Source organism: Ctenopharyngodon idella, chromosome 10 (genome assembly GCF_019924925.1).
Source record: "Ctenopharyngodon idella isolate HZGC_01 chromosome 10, HZGC01, whole genome shotgun sequence".
NCBI lineage: Eukaryota > Metazoa > Chordata > Actinopteri > Cypriniformes > Xenocyprididae > Ctenopharyngodon > Ctenopharyngodon idella.
Window position 1 is genome coordinate 4,657,944 of NC_067229.1, and position 24,181 is coordinate 4,682,124.

Consider the following 24,181-nt stretch of genomic DNA (forward strand, 5'->3'; position numbering starts at 1 on the left):
ACACACGCAGTCACTTCACTCTGGACTACATTTCCCACAATTCTCCAGCTAGGCACTAATCACACATTCACACCTGTTTCCCATCAGTGACTCTATATAAGGTGCACTCAGACACACACACACATTGCTGAGTATTGTTTAGCCTTTGTTTGCGCCTTGTATTTGACCTTGTCTCTGTGTTCCTTGTTCCTTGCCTGTGTTTTTGTCCATGGACTGATTCCTTGTTTATGACCGTTTGCTGCCTGCCCTGACCATTGCCTGTTTTTGGACTACTCTTTGCCTTGCCTCTCCTGATCCTGTTTGCTGGTGTTTGACCTCCTGCCTGTTTGACTACTCTCTCTTTTAAACCTTGCATTTGGATCTACCACCCTGTCGTCTCAATTCCCATCGTTAGAGAATACTCAGCCAATACCAAGATCCAGCGGCTTTGAGTGTTCCCAGTTCAACTATGGATCCAGTCAACCAGCTACCAGATCTTCAACAGGGAGAGCTATCAATTGAGGATTATGTCCACCAATTCTGTGAGTTGTCTTTTCTGGTTCCTTTTGATGATGTGATTTTGAAGGACATTTTTCGTTTTGGACTTAATGAGCCGTTAAGATCCTGGTTTCCTGAAGGAAAATTTAAATTCCACTTTATGGACTATGCTTTAATGTTGTGTGGTTCACCGTTTACTGTGGAGGAAGCTCCGGCAGCAGCAGAGCTTGTACCATCACAAATTTCTATGCCCTCCAGTCTGGTTATTGCAACCCCGAAACTCTCTGTACTCCCAAATCCAGTAATTTACTCAACAGTTCCTGATCACATAATGGTGGCCGCATCGGATTCCGTTCCTGTATTTGCGACCATTCCAGAGCCTCATTATGTCTCAGCAGATATCCTAGAGCCTCGCCACGTCTCTGCAGATCTGCCTGACCCCTTAGCCAAGATGGCTGCCATGCTTGAGCCTTCAGAGACTTAGAGTTATGAATCTAAATGAAAAAGAATCTGTTTATATACAATATACAATATTTTTTATTTATATTTTTTTCTAAAATTTTTGAAAAACATGGCAATAGATATAGGTTTATAGTTGTTAAAATACTGAGGATCAATGTAGGATCAAACTAGTAGTTTACTATTTTAATACTAGTAGTAGCTACATTTTTAGTATATGAAAGTACACTTTGAAATATACTCTCAGTAAACCACTTGTTTAGTGCAAGTATACTTGTAAGTTTTCTTTAACTTCACACTTGTAGTTTACTTTTTATATATTTTGCACTTTAAGTATACTATGTTCCTTTTTAGGTATTATATTTTATACTTGAAATACCTTTAACTGTTCTTTAACTCTTTCCATTTTAAAAACATTTTATTCTAGCATCATGAATCCTTTTTTATCAACAGTTAAATGTGGGTAAGTTTCTTTTTTTTTTTTTTTTTTTTTTTTAAAAAGGAAACATTTTAAACAAAAAGCTGAGAAGAAGAATATGTCCGGATGGGATTCAGAACGATGATCAAACACAGGTGGAGTAGTCCACATAACGTTTGGCAGTTCTTATTTGCTGTTTAATGTTTGACGATCGCTTTATTTTACATTTGCGTGAGTAATCTTCTATCGCTTGTTTCAGCTTCTCCTCCTCCTGCGTTTTGATCCGGAGATTCTGTAGTCTTTCAGAAGATGCGTAACAGCGCCCCCTACCGTATAGCATGAATTCAGTCAATGGCGAGGAAAGAGTAAAGTATATTTGAAGTAAATTCCTATGTACACTACTAGTGGACTAGCCTACACAAAAATTCAGATACTCCAGAATTAGGAATATCTGTTTTTTCATAAATCAATACTATACTTTTATAAATATACTTTTAAGTATATCTCGATCAGTATATCGAGTATAGACCAAATATACTTAAGACTTTTCTGTCAGTATATGTCAAGTATACTTAAGTGCAATTTTAAGTATATTTCTCAGAAGTACATGAAGTATATTTCTGAGAAGTATATAAAAAGTATTTTTTTTAGTTTAAATGAAGTATGCTAATAGCACACTTGAATAAACTTCTTTTTCGTAAAGGGTTCACAAAAAAAAAAAAAAAAAAAAGCCACCAAACTCTTTATCATATCTCCAGACAGTTTTCTATTTGAATATCCATTTATCAACAGTCACAGTTAAACAGCTCTTCATTGTAACAAGCTTCATTATTCATTCTTTACTTTTTGCTAGATGTGTTGAGGGAAAAAAATCTTCACCAGAAGGCCAGAGACTTTCTCATAGTCGTCTTGTAGTTAGATCTAGGCAACATTAGCTTATTATGAGCAACTGTCAATGGACGGTTGACCAGTTTTGACATTAAAAATTAAACTAACTTTGTTAAACTTGACAATAAATATAAATATATCAAATTGTTTATTTAGCCTTACACGATACCGTACCATGTGTGTAGTCTTTCATTTTAAATATTATGTGAGCGAGGAGTGAGCCCTTCTATTAGCCTTCAATTGAGTTCCTTAAATTGAGCTGTCCTTTGACGTAGCCTGATGACGTAGCAGCCTAGATATGCAGCCTAACTAGGACACATCCCTCTGATTGAGAAGAACCTGTCTTTATGAATGGGTCAATGAATCATTCACTCACTGTGTGTGTTTGTGTCAGGGAGGAAAGAGAGAAAGAGAGAGAGCGAGAGATTCAGGGCTAGACTAAAATCCTTCAGGGCCCAAGCGACACCCTGAGCCTCGCAAACAATATGACTTCATAGCATGCAGTCCCACTTTAAATGACCTCTGTGACATTTGCAACTAATCTGTCATACATATCACCTCAACCACAGATGAATTCCTGGCACTTACAAGCTAAATCAAAAGTAAAACTAAATCAACCACAGTATGTTTTAGTTTGATATAGTTTGAGCTGCTGATATCACAAGTCCAGTACTGAGATGGCAGGTGGTCTCATTTTTTTTAACTGAATGATTACAAAAACATTTAAAAAGCAATTTATTTTTTTCTCCATATTTAGGTTATAATCACAGTTTTCCACTCTTCTACTTTTACATATAACATCTACTTTTACATGTAAAAGTAGAAGACTATTAATAGTAAATTATAAAAATGAAGAATGTTTTCCAATGTTGAGAACAGTTAAAGACTAAATAAAAGTTACTATATGTAATACAAGACAAAAGCTTCAGAGGATGTGCCTGAGGATGATCTTCATATTATGTTGGGGGCGGATTCACACACCAGGTTAACAGCTTGAGCTGGGGGAATAGTCTTATTGGTATCAGACTTTTTACTGAACTATTGGAGGATGTTTCACATGTTAGTTATGTTCTGTTTGTGCTGGTGGCGTCAGATTGGTAAGTTAAAAAAGCACTTTTATTGCTTAATACAATGATGGACATACAAATCACCCAGCAATGAATAATCAGTGCAAATGTTTTCTTTTTTATGAACTACAAAAATCATGGAAATATATTGCTCAAAAAGTGCATTAAGGGATTTAGATTCAGTGACAAAGGTGCAAACAGGTGTGCACATCCAAACAACCCAAAACTGGGTTCAGGTGCAGGACAAAAGATAACAAATAATAAACAAAAGAAGAAAAATTATGTCTGCACACTGTCTGCTACAAATCAACATTTCAGCGAATCAGGTCTTCATTATGATTCATTATGCTTATTTAGGTCCAGTGAACATGTTTAATCTAATGTTCATGTTCTCCAGGTGTGTTTGGTGATTCAGTGGCAGTGATGGAGGGAGATTATGTTTTTCTACTCACAAATGTTACTGAAGTACCTGAAGATGACGACATACTGTGGAAATTTGGCACTGAAAACTCTCTGATAGCTGAAATCAGTAGAGCTGCTGGAATCTTCTCCACATATAATGGCACTGATGGGAAATTCAGAGACAGGCTGAATCTGGACAATCAAACTGGATCTCTGACCATCACAAACACCAGAACTGAACATGCTGGAGTTTATAAACTAGAGATAAACGGAGCGAAACTGACAACAAAAACATTCAGTGTTTCTGTCTATGGTGAGTAGAGACGATCAGTCCTGTCCTTTACATATTCTTATTTTATTTACATATTAAAATGTTTAATCATTTCATATTTTCAGATCACAGAAACACTTACTACTCAACACACTGAACAAAAAAGAAGATTGTTGACTAGCTTTACCCACATTTCTCTCTATTCTCTTGTTTTCCAGCTCTCATCACTCCTAACATAACCAGAGACTCTTCACAATGTTCTTCATCATCATCATCATCATCATCATCATCATCACAGCAGAATTGTTCACTGGTGTGTTCAGCTGTGAATGTGAGTCATGTGACTCTCTCCTGGTACAAAGGAAACAGTTTATTGTCCAGCATCAGTGTGTCTGATCTCAGCATCAGTCTCTCTCTACCTCTGGAGGTGGAATATCAGGATAAAAACACCTACAGCTGTGTGCTGAACAATCCCATCAGCCACCAGACTCAACATCTGGACATCACTCAACTCTGTCACACATGTGCAGGTACGACAGTGCTGATATGTGTTTATGTTCACATTCACTTACATTAATGTCTCTCTTAATTATCACAACACGCATTCCTTCAGGTCCTACAGAAGGCTCTGTATCTCAGACAGTGCTGATCTCTGCTACTGCTGCTGGATTTCCGTTGATTGTAGCTGTAATTGGGATCCTCTGGATCTGCTGGAAACAAAGAAAAACAAACCAAGAAGGCAAGTGTTTCCAACTGCTTTCAAACTACACTGTAAAACATTGACCTGCAAATTATCTTTTTCACAAGATGTAATATAAGTCTCTGGTGTCCCCAGAATGTGTCTGTGAAGTTTCAGCTCAAAATACCCCACAGATCATTTATTATAGCTTGTCAAATTTGCCCCTATTTGGGTGTGAGCAAAAACACTCCAGAAGAGAGCGGAGCTTTAACAGATCATGTTCAGTTGCTCAACAACAAAGCTGGAGAATCTCACGCAGCCACAATGATGATTGACAGTCCAATCACTGTCCTTCAGTGATTCTGCTTGTTAACAGCAGGTGTTCATCAGTGTCTGAATTCACTCACTTTTAATTCATTCTGTCAAGTGGACTATATTAGTGAACTAATGTACTTTGACTTTGAGTGACGTATATTCACAGTATATTCCTGTAGGCTACTTTATTGAAAATTACAAATATTACCCAGAATGCATTGTTTTCTATGGTATATTATTGTTTTAATGGAAAATAGTATTTTATTGTCAGTATTTGGCAATTTTTACAGCAAGGTTTTACAGTGAGCTTTTAATCAATTTATAGCCATAATTATCATTTAAACACAATCATTATTTTTTTTATTTATTTTTTTTTTTGAATGAATGAATGAATGAATGAATAAATATTCTTTGATATGGGAAGGAACTGAAATATAATTATTGGCTCAGGCAAATGTTTAGGTTACTCTCATATCAGAAACATGCATTAATGCTTAATGCTTTGACAGCATTAATAACCCATACATTGTGAAGAAATGTATCTAGTTAAGACTGAGTTTGTTGTTGTTTAATGCATCTGGTAATTTTGTTGAAACAGATGAAACTGGTGATGAAGAGATCACTTACGCTGAACCTATATTCTACCAATGGGATTCACCTAAACTGGTAAGCTGATTTATATCAGTGTGTCTCTGTGAGTCATATTTTTGTGTTTTTATCTGTATAATGATTTATTACATACATCACATACAAAACCGCAACATAAGAGATTTTTAAAAGCCACTATAAAAGCATCATTCAGTGCAAGAAACACTGACAGATATCCTGCTCATGCTCATAATTGTAATGTAGGAAGCGGGGCAAGCGGAGTTGGAGATCCACGTGCAGGCTTTATTTACAGGAGAGCGTAGTCGTACAGGCAGTGGGTCAAACACCAGCAAACAGATACAGGAAGTCAAGGCAAAAGAGTAATCCAAACACAGGCAATGGTCAAGGCAGGCAGCAAACGATCATCAACAAGGAATCAGTCCAGGGTCAAAAACACAGGCTAGGCTAGGCAGAACAAGGAACAGACGGAATGCAAACAAAGGGCTAACACTAGACAAGGCAGAAACAATGCAGAAACAGAACAATACTCAGCAATGTGTGTGTGTGTATGAGTGCAGCTTATAAAGGGTCACAGATGGGAAACAGGTGTGAGTGCATGATTAGTTTCTAGATGGGGTATTGTGGGAAATGGAGTCCATATAATCAAGTTGATGAACACGGACCCAGAGCACACGTAACAATAATATAGCTGCCAACACGCCAAGCACAACCACACAAAAACTCAAAGATAACAGAAACCCTACTAAATCTTCAATATAACCTTCCCAAATCTTTCAAAAACACATAATATAATGTTTAAATAGCTGATGTCATAAGACTGACCACATTACTTAGGTAAATAGGCTAGATATTTCCAATGAATCAGTCAGGAATTCACATGATACACAACCAAAGAAATGGGTTAAGGGTCTGTTCTAAGAGGGTCACAGACCCTAACCACATAATTTTGTAAAAAAAAACAAATCACACTTCAGAAGCCGTATCACCCATGTAGCCCAATTCTGGTTCCCCACTGAAGCTAAGAAGGGTTGAGTTTGCTTAGTACCATTTGGTTTGCTGCTGGAAGAGGTGTTAGTAAAGACTAGAAGAGGGGTACAACCTGTGGTCTGTGTGGTTTCTTATGCCCAAGTTTGGTGATGGGGACACAATACTGATGGAAAAAAAAAAAAAAAAAGAGTGCTTCACATTCAATCTCAATGAGTCTTTGGGATGCCAATATTTTAATATTGTATCTTGTTTCCTTTTTTTTTTTTTTTTTGCAGAAAGTTAAAGAGGAGGATCATGTGGAGCCTATCAGCATTAGAAGATGATCTTTAAACCTTTTATAAGTACCAGATCCAGCTATAGACTTCTTCACTATAGGAACCTCTAGGGCCATGCACAGACATTTTGAGGGGCAGTGGTCATGGTTGTGCTATAGTTGAGTTTTAGGATTGGTGAAAAGAATCACCACAAGTAGCACTAAATCTGGCCCAGAAAAACAGCCAATTTAGCATTTTTGTATTTTACTCTTAAAACCTCAAAACTAGGCTGCGTTTTTATCTATAGTATGTCATGTTTAATTTATCATATTGTAGTTTGACCTATTGTGCAGACAAATAACTTCTTCATGAACGTGTGATGTTTACTGGAAGTCTGTGGTTCGTGTGCGTGTGTGCGTGTGTGTGTGCGCGCGCGTGTGTGTGCGCGCGCGTGTGTGTGTGCGCGCGCGTGTGTGTGCGCGCGCGTGTGTGTCTGAGGTGTGAATGCGATTGAGAGGAAATTCTTGCCATTATGATACTCATAGGCCCCTTTCACACTTACAGTCTTTACTGGTAAATTATCGTACTGTTAAGACATAATGTGTGAACAGGGCCCAGTATGAGAAGCTGTAACATTACCACTAAATTACTGGTAATGTGTGGACGCAGAATGAGATTACCGGTATTGTTACGCCACGTGTGTGTTGAATGAAGTGCATGACAGGAATAGTCCAAGTTAATAGTATTTAGTAAACAAATCCAGATAAGGGAGAACACAACCACGTAAAACATAGATGAGAATGGACAAGAAACTGAAAGACACAGGGAGTATATAGAACAAATGAGGTAGCTTATGAGATAATGAGATAAGTGATAAACAGGGCACAAGTGAATGACATAATTAATTAGACAGACTGAGGAAAACTAGGTCACGGGGACTGAACCAAAAACGCAATGAAAACAGAACCCAGCATATACATGTTACAGTACTCCCCAGATTTATTAAACTTTGACCTCAGACTCTAAAATCAAATTATTAATCACACACATGACAAATACAAGCAGATACTCTAACATTTGCCCAAATACATTAAATTAAACGCAGATCTGAATCTGTTGTGTATTCAGGGACAGACAGATCCTTTTTAATCAAAAAATGTTTTGACATTTGCAAATCTTAAAAAACAAAAAACAAAACAAAAACAAAAAAACATAAGGAGTCTCATATTCTCTTCATTATATCAGCTGTATGTAATATTTGTCATTTTAATTTGCTTGTGCAATGGTGTTAGTTCTGCAGTGATGGTAAATTAGAGCAACATGAAGCCACCAGCAGAACAACAGCACCACCACCAATTAGTTTAAAGCTAAATGGCACCATCTGGTGAATCTTTATAATAATGGCCAAACATAATTGGTGTGTAGCAGGACATTGTTTGCAGATACAAGTAACTTATTTAATTTTTCATGTTAATATTATGTAATTCACTCATTCTTGTTCATGAGATGTGATAGACATTCTTGCTTTTGTTTATTTAGCAAAATTCATGTCATTTTCTCTTTATGTGGGTTATTTTTCCTTTTCGTCTGAGTATTGGTTACTAATAAAGAGTTTCTTGAATAAACTCAAAGACTCTGTGCCTCTTTATCATTTATCTAATATGCTGATTTTTTTTTTTTTACCGATGTTGGAGACAGTTGTGCTGCTTAATATTTCCGGTTTCTCTGATGTCTTTACTATCACTTTTTATCAATTCAACACGTCCTTGCTGAATAAAGTATTAATTTCTTTCAAAGAAAGAAAAGGAAAATTACTGACCCCAAACGTTTGAACAGTAGTGTATATTGTTACAAAAGATTTCTATTTTAAATAAATGCTGTTCTTTTTAATTTATTCATCAATGAATCCTGAAAAAAGTATCACAGGTTAAAAAAAAAAAATAAATAAGCAGCACAACTGTTTCCATCAGTGATAATAAATCAGCATATTAGAATGATTTCTGAAGGATCATGTGACACTGAAGACTGGAGTAATGATGCTGAAAATTCAGCTTTGGACTCAAGTACACACATCACTTACACAAAGAGATCAGAGATCACCCTGCGCGCACACAGAAAAATTCAGAAGTACAAAAAACGTATAACCACCATAGACCGCAAATAAAATTGCTTCGCTATAAATCACTATATTTCTCTGCAATGAGAAGGTAACATGTCTGGTTTTTAAGTAATTAAACTCAAAGCTTCAATGCTAATAAAGAATCACATGCATCTGTCTCTCTCTTGATAATTAATTCAAATATATGCTATAATTCATTCATTCTATGTCTGATTCAAAGTGGACAGAATCTGAACAAACCATAACTGACAAAAAGAACTGTCATTTTTACCTTTCCGGTCAAATATTGCGCTGTCAATATTTGACATGACATAGCTTTAAGTCGTCAGAGCTGGCAAATGGCCATGGAATAAAGCGGAATAATCCATGTCTAGCTGTGCATTAAATTATCTGGGTTAACAGAAATACTGGTAACATTTTAAAACACTGGGTAAAAACAATACAAGATCTTGACCAAAAACAGCACACATCACAGCATTCATTTCCATCAAGAGGTGCATCATTTTTTTTGGTCAAGATCTTGTACTCACAATGCAAGACGTTATTACTCTGTAAAGTCTCCTCCAGCACATCACAAAGACTTAGACTCGAGGTTAAGGTCAGGACTCGGAGCAGGGGCGGCGTTTCTACATGGCAGTCGCCATACCCTAGCGTGATTTCTACCGACTGAGGGGACTACAGTCTACTGGTGTTTTATTTAATGATACAAAATGATCAGATGTCAGTCTATGAAGTTTATCAATGATTCATTATGGGTAATCCTTTTTGGACCTGTATGATGGTTTTTGATTCATTTTACCTCAAGCTGTTCTGCATAGAGGGGATAAACCGTGAGAGTTATTAAAGCAGGAAGAAGCCCTACACCTACACACTAACACACCTGCACTAACACCTCATGCATTAGATGTTTGTCCATCAACTGATCACACCCTCTTTGTAAGGAAATCAAACCACAGCAGATTTCAGTTTGACATGCATGTTTCATGTTGAGCTGCTCAAATCACACCTCAGTAACACCCTGAGTGATAATTTTACCTGTTTTTTTTTTCTTCCATTCACTACAACTAAATGACTGTAAACCATTTTAAAATCCATAAACTTTATTTACCATGAAGATTTAAGGTGATGATTAAGGCAACTTTTTGAGCATATTGCCAAGTGATTTCTCTCTGAAATTTGTCACCTACGATGGGAAAGTGCCCAAGCAACATCGCTCGGCAACATTGTCCATCAACATCTTTACACATTACACTCTTCTTTTACAAATGTAATAAAGTTAGACAACTGCCTTTTAAAAACTATCAATATTAAGTGATAAAAATGATGAGTGTTTTTCGCTATTAAGAACAGTTAAAGTCTTTAAAAGAGCAAGAAGAACTTTTACATGTAATTATATAATGTGCAGAGCATGTGTGTGTTCATTAGGACAGTCAAACTCTGCCGTGAGAGGATTCACACCATATGTTTTCAGCTGCTTTTTAGATCAAACACAGAACTAGTAAAGAAAATGTTTTACGTGCTTCTTTTGTTCTGTTTGTGCAGGAGGAATGTCACCGGTAAGTTATGAAAGCATTTTTACGGCTTCATTTCTTCAGTTTCAGAACATCAACTGCTGCCGTTGTTCATGTTAGGGATTTGCATTTGCTTTCCTTCCCAGATCAGTCAAATCAAACTGAGGTTTACTTTGCTCATCTGTCTGTTCATTTATGTGAACTTTTATCTTTTGTGTCTTTGATGCTGTTCTTATTTAAATATTGCAAACTGATTTGAGGCTTTCTAAACCGAAATGAACTGGGATCAAAATCTTTTCATGTTCTTCAGGTGTGTTTGGTGCTGAGACAAATGAAATACAGTCAGTGTCAGTAATGGAGGGAGATTCTGTCACTTTACAAACTAATGTTACTGAAATACATGAAGAGGACTACATACTGTGGAGATTTTTAGCTGAAAAGTCTCTCATAGCTAAAATCAGCAAAGAGGCTAAAATCTCCTCCACGTTTGATGTTCCTGATGGGAGATTCAGAGACAGACTGAAGCTGGACATTCAAACTGGATCTCTGACCATCACAAACATCACAACTGAACATGCTGGAGTTTATCAACTAGATATAAGTGGAGCGAAACTGTCATCAAAATTATTTAATGTTTCTGTCTATGGTGAGTTGAGACGTCATTTGTCCTTTAAATATCTTATTTAATTTTACTGGAACTGACATTATACAATTATGTAAGATATGAGATGTGAGATCACAAACACACTCATTAACTCTCATTAAAGTTTTACTCAACATTTTGAATTAGATTTCTCCGAGCTGATATTTGTGATTATTTACTCACCTGATCTCTGTGTTCTGCTGTAGATCAGACTGACACATTGGCTTCTTTTTGATTACAGCATTGGATGGACACTTTACTTCACAACCAGACTCAGACTCTCAGATAGTGCTGATCTCTGCTGCTGCTGCTGGATCTGTGTTGATTGTCGCTGCAGTCTGGATCTTCTTCATCTGCCGCAGAAACAGCAAAACTGATCAAGAAGGCAAGTGTTACTTAAAGTATTTAAAAAAAGAATTGTATTGGGTTTGACAATTTCTGTGAACTACATTAACATCACAATATACAGTATGTATGACACTAGATGGTGCCATTATTTATTATTAATTAATGTATTATTAATTAGTTACATTTTAGTTTTGTTTTTACTGTTTTTTTTTTTTTACAATCACTAGTACACATTTCTCAATAGTTAGGTCACTTTTTCAAAACTCCTCACACAGTTCTCCTAACCAACCTTCAGCTTGACACATCAGGTAATTTCACATTCAAAATGCACAAAACTAACAAAACACTTCATTCATGTCTCAAATCAAGTCATTCTTACATAACACTAGCAAAGGTTTTCACCCGCAACAAACACAATTTATCACTCATAACACAACAACCTAAAAACACTAACAACAGGCAGCATTATACAATGTTTTCTTTTGTAAAATTTCTTTAGAAAACAAGAATGACATTCTCTACTGTTTATAATTCACTGTAGTTTATGTTAGTCCATATTTACATTACAGTACAAAATCATTCCTGTTTTCCCATTTTGTAGAGATGGTAATAAAAGTGAAATTAGTAACACTTGTGAAGATGTTTAACTACATGCAATTGCTTTGATAGTATTCGATTTTTTACATTAAGAATATAATATATTTTTCTACAATAATGTATTAGTATTACTGTAGAAATATTGCAAATTTCTGTCTTCTTTATTTTTGTATTGTGCTAGGTTTTGAACTTAAGTTTAACAGTTTTGAAAAGAGTATGTAAAGTTGTGCAAATTGGATTGTACATGAAGTTTTGGTGGTGTTTATGTCAAAGTGATAAAAGAATTCATGTAATTTAACAGTAATTTAATCATTTTGTGCCAAAGCAATGATAAATGATTTTATTGTATTATAGTTGTTGATAATGAAGCAGTTCAGACTCGTGACGGTGAGATCACTTATGCTGATCCAACATTCTACAAGCGAAATGAACACAAACTGGTAAGTTCATTTTTATGTGTTGTTGTGCTTTATGATGACACACACATAATACAAATATTAATAAAGACTCTAGATTAGTTTTATTCTATTGTTCTGATGGATTCAGTAGATCAGTGGTAGAATTGGTGGGTTGAGACCTAAGAATTGGTATGAGCCTGGTAAATCACACTTCTGCTGTTATGCATTTTTTTTTTCTGAATGCAATTCCATTTTTAATTCTATTTAATTTAATGCATTTTATTAAGAAAATGTATTAATTTTTTTTTTTTTTATCTTGTGTTATGTTTTTTTTTAGCAGACAGCTACAGAGGAGAATCATGTGGTGTATGCGCCTATCCGCATAAAATAATGAAACTTTAATATTTTCCCTTTCTTTTAGCATTTGGATTTTGTATGTGATCTCTTATCTTTAGAAGTTCTGGACATCTTCCAAGGTTTGGGATGGTTGAGAGTCCACACAGTCTGAACTTTACACAAATTCTGACACAAAAGTCTAATCATTTACATGTGATCTGGTTCACAGCATTCGGGTACCGATCAGTTTGAGAGTGTTGTGGTATTTTTCTCTTAAATACACACAGACATGTGGTTTGATCTGTTTCTTACCCTTACGGAAAGAAAATATATTTTCCTATATATGAATGATAAATATATTAAATGATTTAATGGTATATTTGAAAATATACTTAATAATATATTATGTTAATATATTACAATATAATGAATAATACATAAGGAATTCCCACTTTTCATGTATTGAAAAATATATATTTACTAATAAATCATAATGTATGTAATTTTATATTCAGCAATACACATCATAATATATAGATGTATATGTGATCAGATATGGTACTGCATGTGTAATATATGCATTTATATATATTATGTAATACATTTCTTATATTTTATAATTATTTACATCATAAATGTTTCATATTTTCAAGCTAATTAACAAAAGTACAGCTGGATGTACTGAAGTATTTAGCAGAGAGACTATCACTGTGCTGAAGAGTGCACAGACATTACTTATTAAATAAATTAATTATAGTCTTAATGGTGTTTGGCCAATCATCAGTCTAACCTTAGGCTCTACTCTTCAGCACAATGGTGACCCCAAAAACTCACACAGACCAAAAAAACCTTTTAAATTCCAAAATAATACAACATTAAACAATAACAGATTTCCCCCATATTACATCAACTGCTTACACACATTTTCAAAACTTTGCCTCTTTTTTTCAAAACTTTACACACAAATCCAAGAATTGCACACACAAAATGCAAAATGCCTCACATCTCTTGCAAAATGAAGCACTGCATTCAAAATATCACAAACATCTCAAAAGCAAACATTTGTCTTACGTTGCAAACACCTTTGCCATAATATTCTGTTTTTGGATATATCATATACACACAGTTGCTCAAAACCTAAAGCTCTTTTTTCATGAGCTCCTGTGTACATTTCTGTACAAGACTGAAAGTAATTGGCAGAGAGATATTGAAAAATTCAAAGTTAACATGAAAAATTGAAACCAAACTATTTATTTTTTTACTGTAAGCATTTGTTTGTAAATACAGTATTACAGTACAAAAGAAAATAAATACATTAACCATGTGTAGTTGGACAGAAACAATGTTTGTGTTTGAAAAAGGAAATCAAGATTTTTGTGTGTAACATAAAGATCTGTGTGTTGTGTTTTGCAAAAAGTGTTTTATGAAATTGAAAACTGAGTCGAGAATTAGTGTATGGTTTTGCAGATTTGGTATGTGGTTCTGCTAGTGTCAGGTTTTAGAAATTGTGTGACAAGTAAGGATTTTGTGTGTAAGCAGTTGAAAAAAACTGTAATATTGAGCAAAACACATGAATTTTAACATTTTTAACAGTCAGAAGCAAAGCATGCTAGGAACTAGAAATCTGCTGTAACTCATTCTGTGAATGTGTGTATATATGTGTGTACAACATTCACATTTATATGGGAACATGTACGTGCTATATATGTACACAATAAAGGATAAAACTTTATGAATATTACATGTAATGCTATTTTTGTCTTCATTTATAAATATTTTATATCAATGTATAGCCATACATAATCAATGCATATATTGCATTATATTGAAAAATATAAACACTAGTTTCCCATATATGGAAAAGTATTATATAATATATTGCATTATATTTTGCAGTATATTCTTATATATTTTTGTTCTGTAATGGTAAGAGTGCCTATTATTGAACATTTGCAGCTGATGTGCATTTGTGAGAGAACGTTAGAGGTGTGAATAGTGTTTGAACCACTCTTGTTAAAGTGAAACTCACTGTTAGTAACTCTATGCATGATGTTTGACAAATAATACATTCTCTGAAGTCAAACACTGATATTTCTGTGAAACCTTACTGCATATATGTGATATGTGCAAATACCACATATTTCTGTAAGTGAAACATTAAAAAGAATATTTAAGGCCTATGTACTGGCCTCACTTTTGTATACTTGGTTTTTGAACCTTTGCTTCCAAGGTGTCAACACAGAAAACCAAGCGTCTGTCTGCCACGCTACTGGTGTTTCAAGGATTATTTCAGAAAAACAAAACAAAACAAACAAACAAACAAACAAATATACAGTGTGAAGCACGACACTACAACTATTTGTACTGAAAAGGCTTCAAAGATTGTGGGAACCAGATATACGAGAGAAAACATATACATTCATAAAATATTATTTCAAGAAATGTTCAGCATTGGTACTGGCTTGTTTATTTACCCCCTGTTCTGTGAGAGCTGTGAGTGGAGGGAATGTGTGAATGTGTTTCTTCATCTGCCTGCATTGTTTTGACCTAGGCAGCTGTATAGCTGTGTTTTGCAGTGTTCATTGTCAAACTACAAAATTATTTAAATTTGAATTTCAAAAAAAAAAAAAAAAGCTATTATTTTATATGAACTAATAGTTGTCTTTTATTGACAAAATATTTTAGTTTGTCATTTATATATTTTTTTTTATTAGATCAGATAACATTTTAAGCTGTCATATGGTCATGTTACAATGTGCCCCAACTATGGGGAATATTGTCACATTTCACTTCCATTCTTTAGGTGTAAATAAAGAAAAAAAGTATACAATGTATTAATGAAACAAAGCCACATATTAGTACCAGACATGTGTGAAATTAATGTGGAATAAATTAAATTCTCTGAACACTAAATAGATTTACACAAACTGAGAAAGTCAAAAGCGTTAGGTTGTGCCCAAGCGGAAGAAGCCAATACGGAAGTGACTTAAACTGCGATTCATCGACTGGCCGCTAGGAACAGGCTCCAAAAGAGAGCAGAATCTCATTGACCCCCATGTTAAAATGGCCAACTTTACAGCAGAAAAAAAAAACATGTTTACAGCCTGGATCAAATTGTGGTGTTGGTCTATACCAGTGGTTCCCAACCTGTGGGCCGCGGCCCTCGCAGTGTTGATTCAGAGAGGAGGTGGGCCTTGGCGTAAAAAAGGTTGGGAACCACTGGTCTATACAGCTAATTCTGAGAGGCAGGCGGCGTTTAAGGCGAATAATCTGTGCGCGAGCGCTAGGGGGCGCTCAAAGGGTTCGGGTTGAGTACGGGCAAAAATGAATGGGCGTGATACTGTTACGTCCCAGTCTAGGAGTAACATAAATGAAGAACGTCACATAGGGAAAGCATAGATTTGTATTTATTGTAGGAGCAACTAGCAGTTTCTCTTGTTTCCAAGCCACTGATCAGCTTCAGAAATTGGCATAAGCCAAAATAACAAACAAAACAAAAACTAACTATTTTTTAAAAGGCTACCTTAACCTAACAAAGAAGAAGTGAACAAAAAAACATCCCACTTCCCTATCTCCCTATCTATTCAAAACCAGGAGAAAATAAGCACCCATTCCCTACAAGAGTGGGCATTGCTCTATTTACAGATTACCTTTTAATGCCCACACAATATTAAACAGAATTAGCAAAAATAACCAAAGAAAAAGATGGTGGGAAAAACAGTTGGAAAGCAATGTTAGGCATACAACAGGCCATTTCACTTTACTTAAAACAACTTTACAACAGGCCGGAGGAACGCAGAACACACACTCAGAGCCGCGCCTCCCTAGCATTGTTTTTAAAGGATGCGATGACAAGAGAGGAGCCAATCCGCTTTCCCATATGATTAGCAGCCGGAATCTAGAGCAATGAGGAGAGAGAGACTCGAAAGGAAAAAAAAAAAACCATAAGAACAAATCACAGTTTAATATTAAATACGTCCGAGGACGTAACAATACCCAATAGGCTACAGAAGACAGTTCAAGTCCCCGTTTCAAGGGCACTAAGTCTACAATTAAACAGAAATAAATAATAATATTATTAGTATGTTAACAACAAGCAAAATGCTACAGAGTACACAAGTTATCATTATAAGCTACTTCAATTAGACATGCTACTACTAACATTGTTTTTGTACTTTTAACAAATAATGACATACAGGGGTAAAAAGAAAGGAACATGAATCAAAATGCATCAAGATTATAGCTTTTCCATGAGCTGATAAAAAATACTTGCAGAAGGTGCAGTGTCACTTTATTTCTGTGACTAATGTTTAATCTTGACACAAATTAATTCATTATGATCAATTTGTTTGGTAAAACATCGATGCTTGGGTTTTTAAATCTTTAAGTAAACAACAAAATGCCAACAAACGCCTGCTTTTATCATGTTCACTTTACGATGTCGCTAGTTTCCAGTGATTTCTTTCTGATTATTTTTCTGATAAAACTTCCATTTGTTTGTGAAATGACGGGTTTGTGTGACGTTGTTCCAGAGAGGCATGTTACGGGCGGGTTTTAGTGAAGCGCTGCGGAGCTTCTGGCCCGACGGTGGAAATGCAGCGTAATTTTGGGCTTGGTGCTACAAGTCCGGGGCTATTAGCCTAGCTTGGCCCGCTGAAAGCCTTGGCTCGCACTGGCCTGACAGTGGAAAAGCGGCTATTGACTTCCATAGTAGGAAAAAAATACTATGGAAGTCAATGGTGCCCCAGAACTGTTCAGTTTCCCACGTTCTTCAAAATATCTTCCTTTGTTTTCAACAGAACAAAGAAATTCATACAGGTTTGGAACAACTTGAAGGTGAGTAAATGATGACAGAATTTTCATTTTAGGTTGAACTATCCCTTTAATGGTGTTCAGCCAATCATAAACCTCATCACATGCTCTACTCTTCAGCACAATGGTGACCCCAAAATCATCTCGGTTACGTATGTAACCCTCATTCCCTGAAGGAGGGAACGGAGACGTACGTCAGTAGTGACCAACGAATTGGGATATCGCCAGAGAGCTCTATCAGCTTCGAGTGAACTAAAACAAGCCAATGGAGTTGGCGTGCGATATTTGCATAATGCGCACCGCCCCCGCCAGGTGGTATAAATAGGGGAGCAGATGCCATCGCACTCTGTTTTTCGCTGAGAAGACAACCTAGTCCGCACTACAGCGAGGGTACAGCAACTGTGGTGACGGGACGTACGTCTCTGTTCCCTCCTTCAGGGAACAAGGGTTACATACGTAACCGAGACGTTCCCTTTCAGTCAGTCACGTTCGATGTACGTCAGTAGTGACCGACGAATTGGGATCCCAAATAAAGCGCCACAGTATGAACCCCTTCCAGTGCCCAGCACAAGCTCTAGCCACCCGGCGCACCAGTGGGACGAGGAAGGGGGCGAGCTTACGCCGAGAGAGTCTACTGCTGTTCCGAAATACCCGCTAAGTAAACTAGACTACACTGGGGAAGCGAACCCATGGGGGACACTGCGGAGACCACTACCCACCCGTAGGGGAGGAATTTTACGTGGAGAGTACACATATGGACTGGCTGTTGGCAGTACGCGTGTTCAGGACTCGTGTGGCACGCTTGAAATGAACACGTAAACGTTTACTTCAGTGGCCTCTGCTATACTTCCGTATAGTCTCAGCCTCAGACATCACGCCCACGGACCGTTGGCTGAACGTCTGATGCACACTTATCTGGAAATACTTCAGGATTTTTGAAGTCGTCATCTGGTTGGTTGAATTTTACAGGATGTCCGGGAGACGTGTGTGTCACGTTCTTTAATGGTCCGCCTGGAATCAAATGCCTTGACGCCAAACCCACTCATGGAAGAAGAACGCCGTCATGTTTACAACTGTGAGAACGAGAGCTTTCCAGGATCAACTAAACGCTGGATTTTCAAAAGTATGTGAAGCTCGCGGCTCCACTGTTGCAGTAAACTTGCACAATGCTCTTGAATGAATCATTTATTAGACGCACGCCGGCATGACGGCTGATATTGAAGTGACATCGACTTTCCATTTTCACCCCCGTTAACATGATGCGGAACGAAACAAACTGTGATTGGTTGCGTTACATGTCAGTCAAACATCCTCCTGAGTGGTCCTTGACCAATGAAAGCTGCGATAGAGTCCAGACCCTCTTGCGTCAGTCTGAATGTCTGGCTACGCGAGACTAACTTCTGTATGACAGCGCGCTTCAAGCTGTCTTGTTGTTGTTCTTTTGCATGATGTTTGCACACATTGGAATCTGATATAGGCCACATTTAAAAATGATAATGTGAACAGACATACAGAAAATTGGATCTGAGCATTAAATTTTTGAGCATCTAATTTTGCAGTTAAAAATCTCCCCTAAACAACTTGCACATTTAAAAGGGCAGTACTGTCTTAAATAGTCAATTATATTAGTGTTTTTGTAATGATGACTAAATGACACCACATCACATATACACACACACACAGAAAACACAACCAGAAATTCTTACCTGTTACACCAGCAGAACACCAACACTTACTCCTGCTATACCAAAAAAATACACAATCTCATCTGTAATAAAAAAGACAGTCTTTATTACTACAGACTGAGAGTTGATTTTTCATATATTTGACTGATATTTACACCTTTCCACTTGCAGATATGTATTGAATGAACAGATAACATGTGAAGTGATACTCACTAGTGGCAGTCCCACTAATGCTCTTTTCGCTGATAATGCTGATGCTGTGCTGACGCCGGCGGATGCTGCTGCGGTTGGCGATGATCTCAAGATGATAAAGTCCAGAGTCTGTGGTTCTGGTGTTTGTGATGGTCAGAGATCCAGACGAATGATTCACCTTCAGCCTGTTTCTGAATCTCTCATCAGCATCTTCAAACTCATCATCTGTAGAGGGATCTCTGGCAATTTCAACTAAATGAGTGTCATTAAAATACCACGTCATCAAATCATTTGGGTTTTTTATTACACCAGGATCTAAAGTGACAGATTCTCCCTCGTTCACTGACATTGTTAAATCCGTCTCTGCACCAGAATCATCTGAAACACAAAGAAACATCTGCTGTTTGTGCTGTTACAGAAAACAAGAAACAACTAATTTAAAAGAAATGTTTGCATACAAATGACTAGAATGAGACATTAACTTAGGGTAATAAGAGAATTTTACTTTTGCTGAATTAAAAACTAGTTATTGAGCCACACATATGGAAAATCCCTCCCTAAAGAACATCATTTGCTGCTAAACTAACATATTTAAATATAACATTAGTATGCATAAGATGCATTATTCAATATATTATTAAAGGAACTATTGGAAAAGGAACTAATGGAAATATTTGTAATTCACTTTTTAAGCAGCCTTTCCATTATCCTCGACGTAATCAGAGGCTATGACTGTCAGCGAAAGAAAATGATGACATTTATACACAAGAAAACAATAAACTAAAGACACACACACGAAGGAGACAATGACAACAAACTGGTAACTAGAACAAAAGAAACAGGAATGAAACATGGGAAAACAAGGGAATACAAACTAAAGGTCCCAGAAACGGAAACCAAACGTTGCTGCTATAATATAAACACATTGTGATTAAGCATGCAAACGTGGTCTTTAAACACTTATTAAACGACTCACCACGGACAGTGACACTAAAGGTCTTGTCACTGCTGCTGTTGCTGCTGATGATCTGTAGTTTATATTCTCCAGAATCTGTGGTTCTGATGTTTGTGATGGTCAGAGATCCAGTCTGATGATCCAGCTTCAATCTGTCTCTGAATTTCTCATCACCATCTTTACACTGAACATCTGTACAGATCTTACTGAGATCTCCACTGATCTGAGCAATGCGATTGTTGTTAAAAAACCATTTAATATTTTCTTGTTGGTTTGTTTTAACACCAGTGTTCAGAGTGACTGAATCTCCCTCCATCACTGACACTGACACTCCGTCTGTGTAAACACTCAATCCAACTGGAGAAGAAATGAACAGTTCATTATAAATCATTTCTACGAAAGAAATATACAACAAGCACAGTGAAAATGTTTATTTTGCAAATTTCTACTTTTTTATGTAATATATGTTTGTTTTGTGTGAGCCTATCAATGACACTTTTCTATTCTTTTAGACAATAAAGCTTTTATGAATTTTAATTTTGAAATTTGCATCAAATCATGCTCATTTATGGAAAATTACACCACAGATGAGAAAAAAAAAGACTGAACACACCATTTGCTTAATAGGCTACACTGCAAAAGACACAACAATGTACTACTAAAACATTAAAGCTTCAGTAAGATGTCTAGAGGAGTATCCAGGAACAACATATAATAAAAGGAATAACTTATAAAATAAAAACTATTAAATAAAACATACTATTTGTGATTAAAACAAAATATGCCTTCATTTTTTGCTATATTGTGAAGCAAAAGAGGAGGGTTAAAATATGCAGAAGATGCTTCAAAATCAAAGAATGAGCTTGACCTGAAGGATTTTTATGAAGAACTGTGGGCAGAACAGGACTGCTTAGGAAAAACATGAGCCATGAGTTTTCATAGCCTAGAAAGCCATCAGTTATCACTCAAATGTACTGAACCGTTTAGCCACACCCCGATGCCCAAAATATCCACCTTTTTAGAGTGTTTTCATCTGGATACTGATTACAAATGCTCTTTTTGTAATTTGCAACTTGCAATTTGCATTTTGTAAACAGAATAGCTCGTTTTGCTGCTTGATATTGCAAACTGGTGTTTCTTATCATATTAGGCTTATTTAATGCGTTGTCTCAATTATAAACACACTGGTTTGTAGCGCAAAGAACCGTTTACTGCACTTTGCAATTCTTGCGGCTAAGAAGAGGAAGTACACATTCACATAAAACAGCTTACAGCGTTTCAAAATAAGGTGGAAAAGCTTATTATTGGCTCCTCTCGGAGTGCGAGGATGGAAAGTCGCCTAAAAAGAGTATGGCTTTTAAGGAACGGCGAAAGACGAAATCGTAACATAATCGTCGTTTGTTATTGTTTTTATAAGCGTTGAAATCGAAAGCGGAACTATCGTCGACCTAGCTAAATTCCCGGAGTCTTAAAACATTTGCAACAGTAATTAAGAAATAATAAATTAAGGTCTGTCGAGTGTTAGTGGCTATTAAAATAATGAAACTGGGTAACATTCGCAGTTTGTTTTATCGTTCACCACAAACAAATAGGCTACATAACTTACCAAGCTGAAAAGCCCCCACTTGGACGAAAATGAAGAGGTGCATCACCAAAATTAATGCATTCTGTGCAAAACAAAAAAGCATGTTTCTCTAATATGCTGGTGCCATTTAAAAAACGTAAACAGATGACGTAGGGGAATAACAAATAACAAAGGAACAGGTGTTTCGATGCCCCTCGCGTCCACGCGCATGACGTCATTTGTTGACATCGGTGCAGCCGATGAATTGTCTCCCTTTCATTTTCATTTAATTTAATTTATTTTATTTTATGTAGTTTTTGCATCCTTTTGTGGATTAACATTGTTTGTTAAATGTCTTCAGCACATAATGAATTGTTTCGCATTTTTGACAACAGATCTTGCAATCTATTATTTGGCTGTAAATAGCAGGATCCATGTGTTGGCCTATGCATTATCAAGTAAAATAACAGAACACTGCAAGAAAAGTTAGCTTTAATACGTGTTGAGTAATGGGTCTTTGGCAACTGTCAGCCAATAATTTAATAATTAACTTAAATTAACATTTAATTGCCGACAATAGATATAGTAGGCCTATTTCTTGTGAAATGTTTATACACATTAAAATAAATTTTAAACATTAAATTGATCATAAGTGACAGTTGTTACATTAACATTCTTTAAAAATATAGAAATTTCTATTTCTATTCAAAGAATCATGGAAGACAAATGTATTAGAGTTTCCACAAAAATATGAAGCAGCACAAGTGTTTTCAGCATTGATAATCAGAAATGATTCTTGAGCAGCAAATCAGCATATTAGATTTCTGAAGGGTCATGTGACACTGAAGACTGAAGCAATGATGCTGAAAATTCAGCTTTGATCACAGGAATTAATTACATCTGAAATACATTTAAATATTATATTATTTTGAATTGTAATAATATTTTACTATATTCATTTTGTAAATATATTTAGGCTCAATCTTCTCATTAAGCACGCTTCACAGCCAGAAAAGTCTCAGTGGAGCTGCAGAGGGCAATATAACGTTGGCACGTAAACATTAATACTGCTCACTGGAAACCACCCACCAAACAAGAGAAAACGTATCTCAAACCGCATTGCACACTGTTTCCAGGAAACATGTGGTTCAACCCAGAAACAATAGCAAAACGTTGCGCACCGGTTTGTGCATCTTCTTTTTCAATAGCCTCAGTGAGCAATCCTCTGGAAATTGATGCAATCCTCTGAAAAATGGCCCTCTGGGAAATTTCACTGTTTGTGGAGTGGGTGCTGGTGAACAATTGGTGTTTACCATCTGCCTCATGGTGGACATCACCAGCCCCACTCCAGACCCAGAGCTCATCCTGCTACATGGACATGATGCTTGAGCCTGCCACAACGCACAAGCCAGTAAAGATGACAGAGCCAACCATCGCCACAGAGCCTAAGTCCCACAGTAAGCTTGACCAGGTGTGTGAACCTGCATCATGTGCTGCCATGGGATTATTAGTGGAGTACAAGGGAATGGATGAACACTCCGCCCACACTCCCACTACTGAGGGTGAGATGCTCATATATTGGAAGAGGATATTTGCATGTATCTCCCGTCCCCACTTGTCCCAGCCAGCTCAAAGTCTCCTATGCCTCTGCTGATTCCGCCCAGCTTAAAATCTCATGTGTCTCCAGAGTTCCCGCCCACCCCAACAGCCCCACCTCCAATGGCTCAATTCAGCCCCTTGACTTCTCCACTCTGTGTGGATCTCCCATTGGTCTTCTGGTTTTCAGGCAAGAGGATCCCCCGGCTCCACATCCAGCTGCTGATCCTGTCACTCTACCTCGGCCTGTCGACCTGTCAGCTCCACCTTGGCTCCTCCCTCCCTTGGCTTCACCAAGGATGATTGTCCTTACGGCTCTACCGGGCTCCATTGTCCCTATATGGCTTTGCCTCAGTCAGATGTTACCCTGCCTTTGCTACGGACTTATGGGCCTTCAATTATGCTTCGTCTTTTCTCCCTTCCTCCCAGCTCTGCCTTGGTCCTCAGTCACACTGGCCCCGCCTTAGTCCGCTGACACCCTGGCTCTACCTCAGACACTCATCACTGTGATTCCACCTTGGTCCAAGTGTGTCTGACTGCATCCCACAGTAACCATGCCCTAAAAATTACGCCCCCTACAATGAAACAGCCATTAGGAA

At 36.8% G+C, this 24,181-nt stretch overlaps 2 protein-coding genes across 15 annotated transcripts; one reads left to right on the forward strand and one right to left on the reverse strand.

Annotated features, from left to right (window-relative positions):
- The first annotated feature begins 384 nt into the window (after positions 1-384).
- On the forward strand, positions 385-11,246 carry LOC127519817 (natural killer cell receptor 2B4-like). Of its 2 annotated transcripts, none has more exons than XM_051907433.1 (6): positions 385-521; positions 3,707-4,024; positions 4,201-4,512; positions 4,596-4,721; positions 5,575-5,642; positions 6,848-11,245. In XM_051907433.1, the coding sequence occupies exons 1-6, from the start codon at positions 449-451 to the stop codon at positions 6,893-6,895; spliced, it is 945 nt and encodes a 314-aa protein (XP_051763393.1). In that variant the 5' UTR covers positions 385-448; the 3' UTR covers positions 6,896-11,245. The 2 variants fall into 2 exon arrangements, with proteins under 2 accessions (XP_051763393.1, XP_051763394.1); XM_051907434.1 differs by lacking the exon at positions 385-521 and adding an exon at positions 3,265-3,339 and having other exon boundaries at positions 6,848-11,246.
- On the reverse strand, positions 1,405-22,281 carry LOC127519840 (uncharacterized). Of its 13 annotated transcripts, none has more exons than XM_051907493.1 (6): positions 22,029-22,278; positions 20,444-20,815; positions 19,489-19,845; positions 19,297-19,331; positions 11,283-11,452; positions 1,405-4,692 (listed from the first exon to the last, which is right to left on the reverse strand). In XM_051907493.1, exons 1-4 carry the CDS (start codon positions 22,108-22,110, stop codon positions 19,300-19,302), a joined length of 843 nt encoding a protein of 280 aa, XP_051763453.1. In that variant the 5' UTR covers positions 22,111-22,278; the 3' UTR covers positions 1,405-4,692; positions 11,283-11,452; positions 19,297-19,299. The 13 variants fall into 13 exon arrangements, with proteins under 13 accessions (XP_051763453.1, XP_051763447.1, XP_051763445.1 ...); XM_051907487.1 differs by having other exon boundaries at positions 1,405-4,689; positions 19,297-19,358; positions 22,029-22,269; XM_051907485.1 differs by having other exon boundaries at positions 19,297-19,358; positions 22,029-22,269.
- Between the last annotated feature and the right edge of the window lie 1,900 nt (positions 22,282-24,181).

Bases quoted from the DNA above. Each gene is read 5' to 3' on its own strand.
- LOC127519817 (XM_051907433.1), top strand. From the start codon at position 449: ATGGATCCAGTCAACCAGCTACCAGATCTTCAACAGGGAGAGCTATCA. The intron at 522-3,706 runs GTGAGTTGTCTT...CATGTTCTCCAG, and splicing joins GGATTATGTCCACCAATTCT to GTGTGTTTGGTGATTCAGTG. The intron at 5,643-6,847 runs GTAAGCTGATTT...TTTTTTTTGCAG, and splicing joins AATGGGATTCACCTAAACTG to AAAGTTAAAGAGGAGGATCA.
- LOC127519840 (XM_051907487.1), bottom strand. From the start codon at position 22,110: ATGCTTTTTTGTTTTGCACAGAATGCATTAATTTTGGTGATGCACCTC. The intron at 19,846-20,443 runs GTGAGTCGTTTA...TTTGTGTTTCAG, and splicing joins CTTTAGTGTCACTGTCCGTG to ATGATTCTGGTGCAGAGACG. The intron at 19,359-19,488 runs GTGAGTATCACT...TTTTTATTACAG, and splicing joins CATTAGTGGGACTGCCACTA to ATGAGATTGTGTATTTTTTT.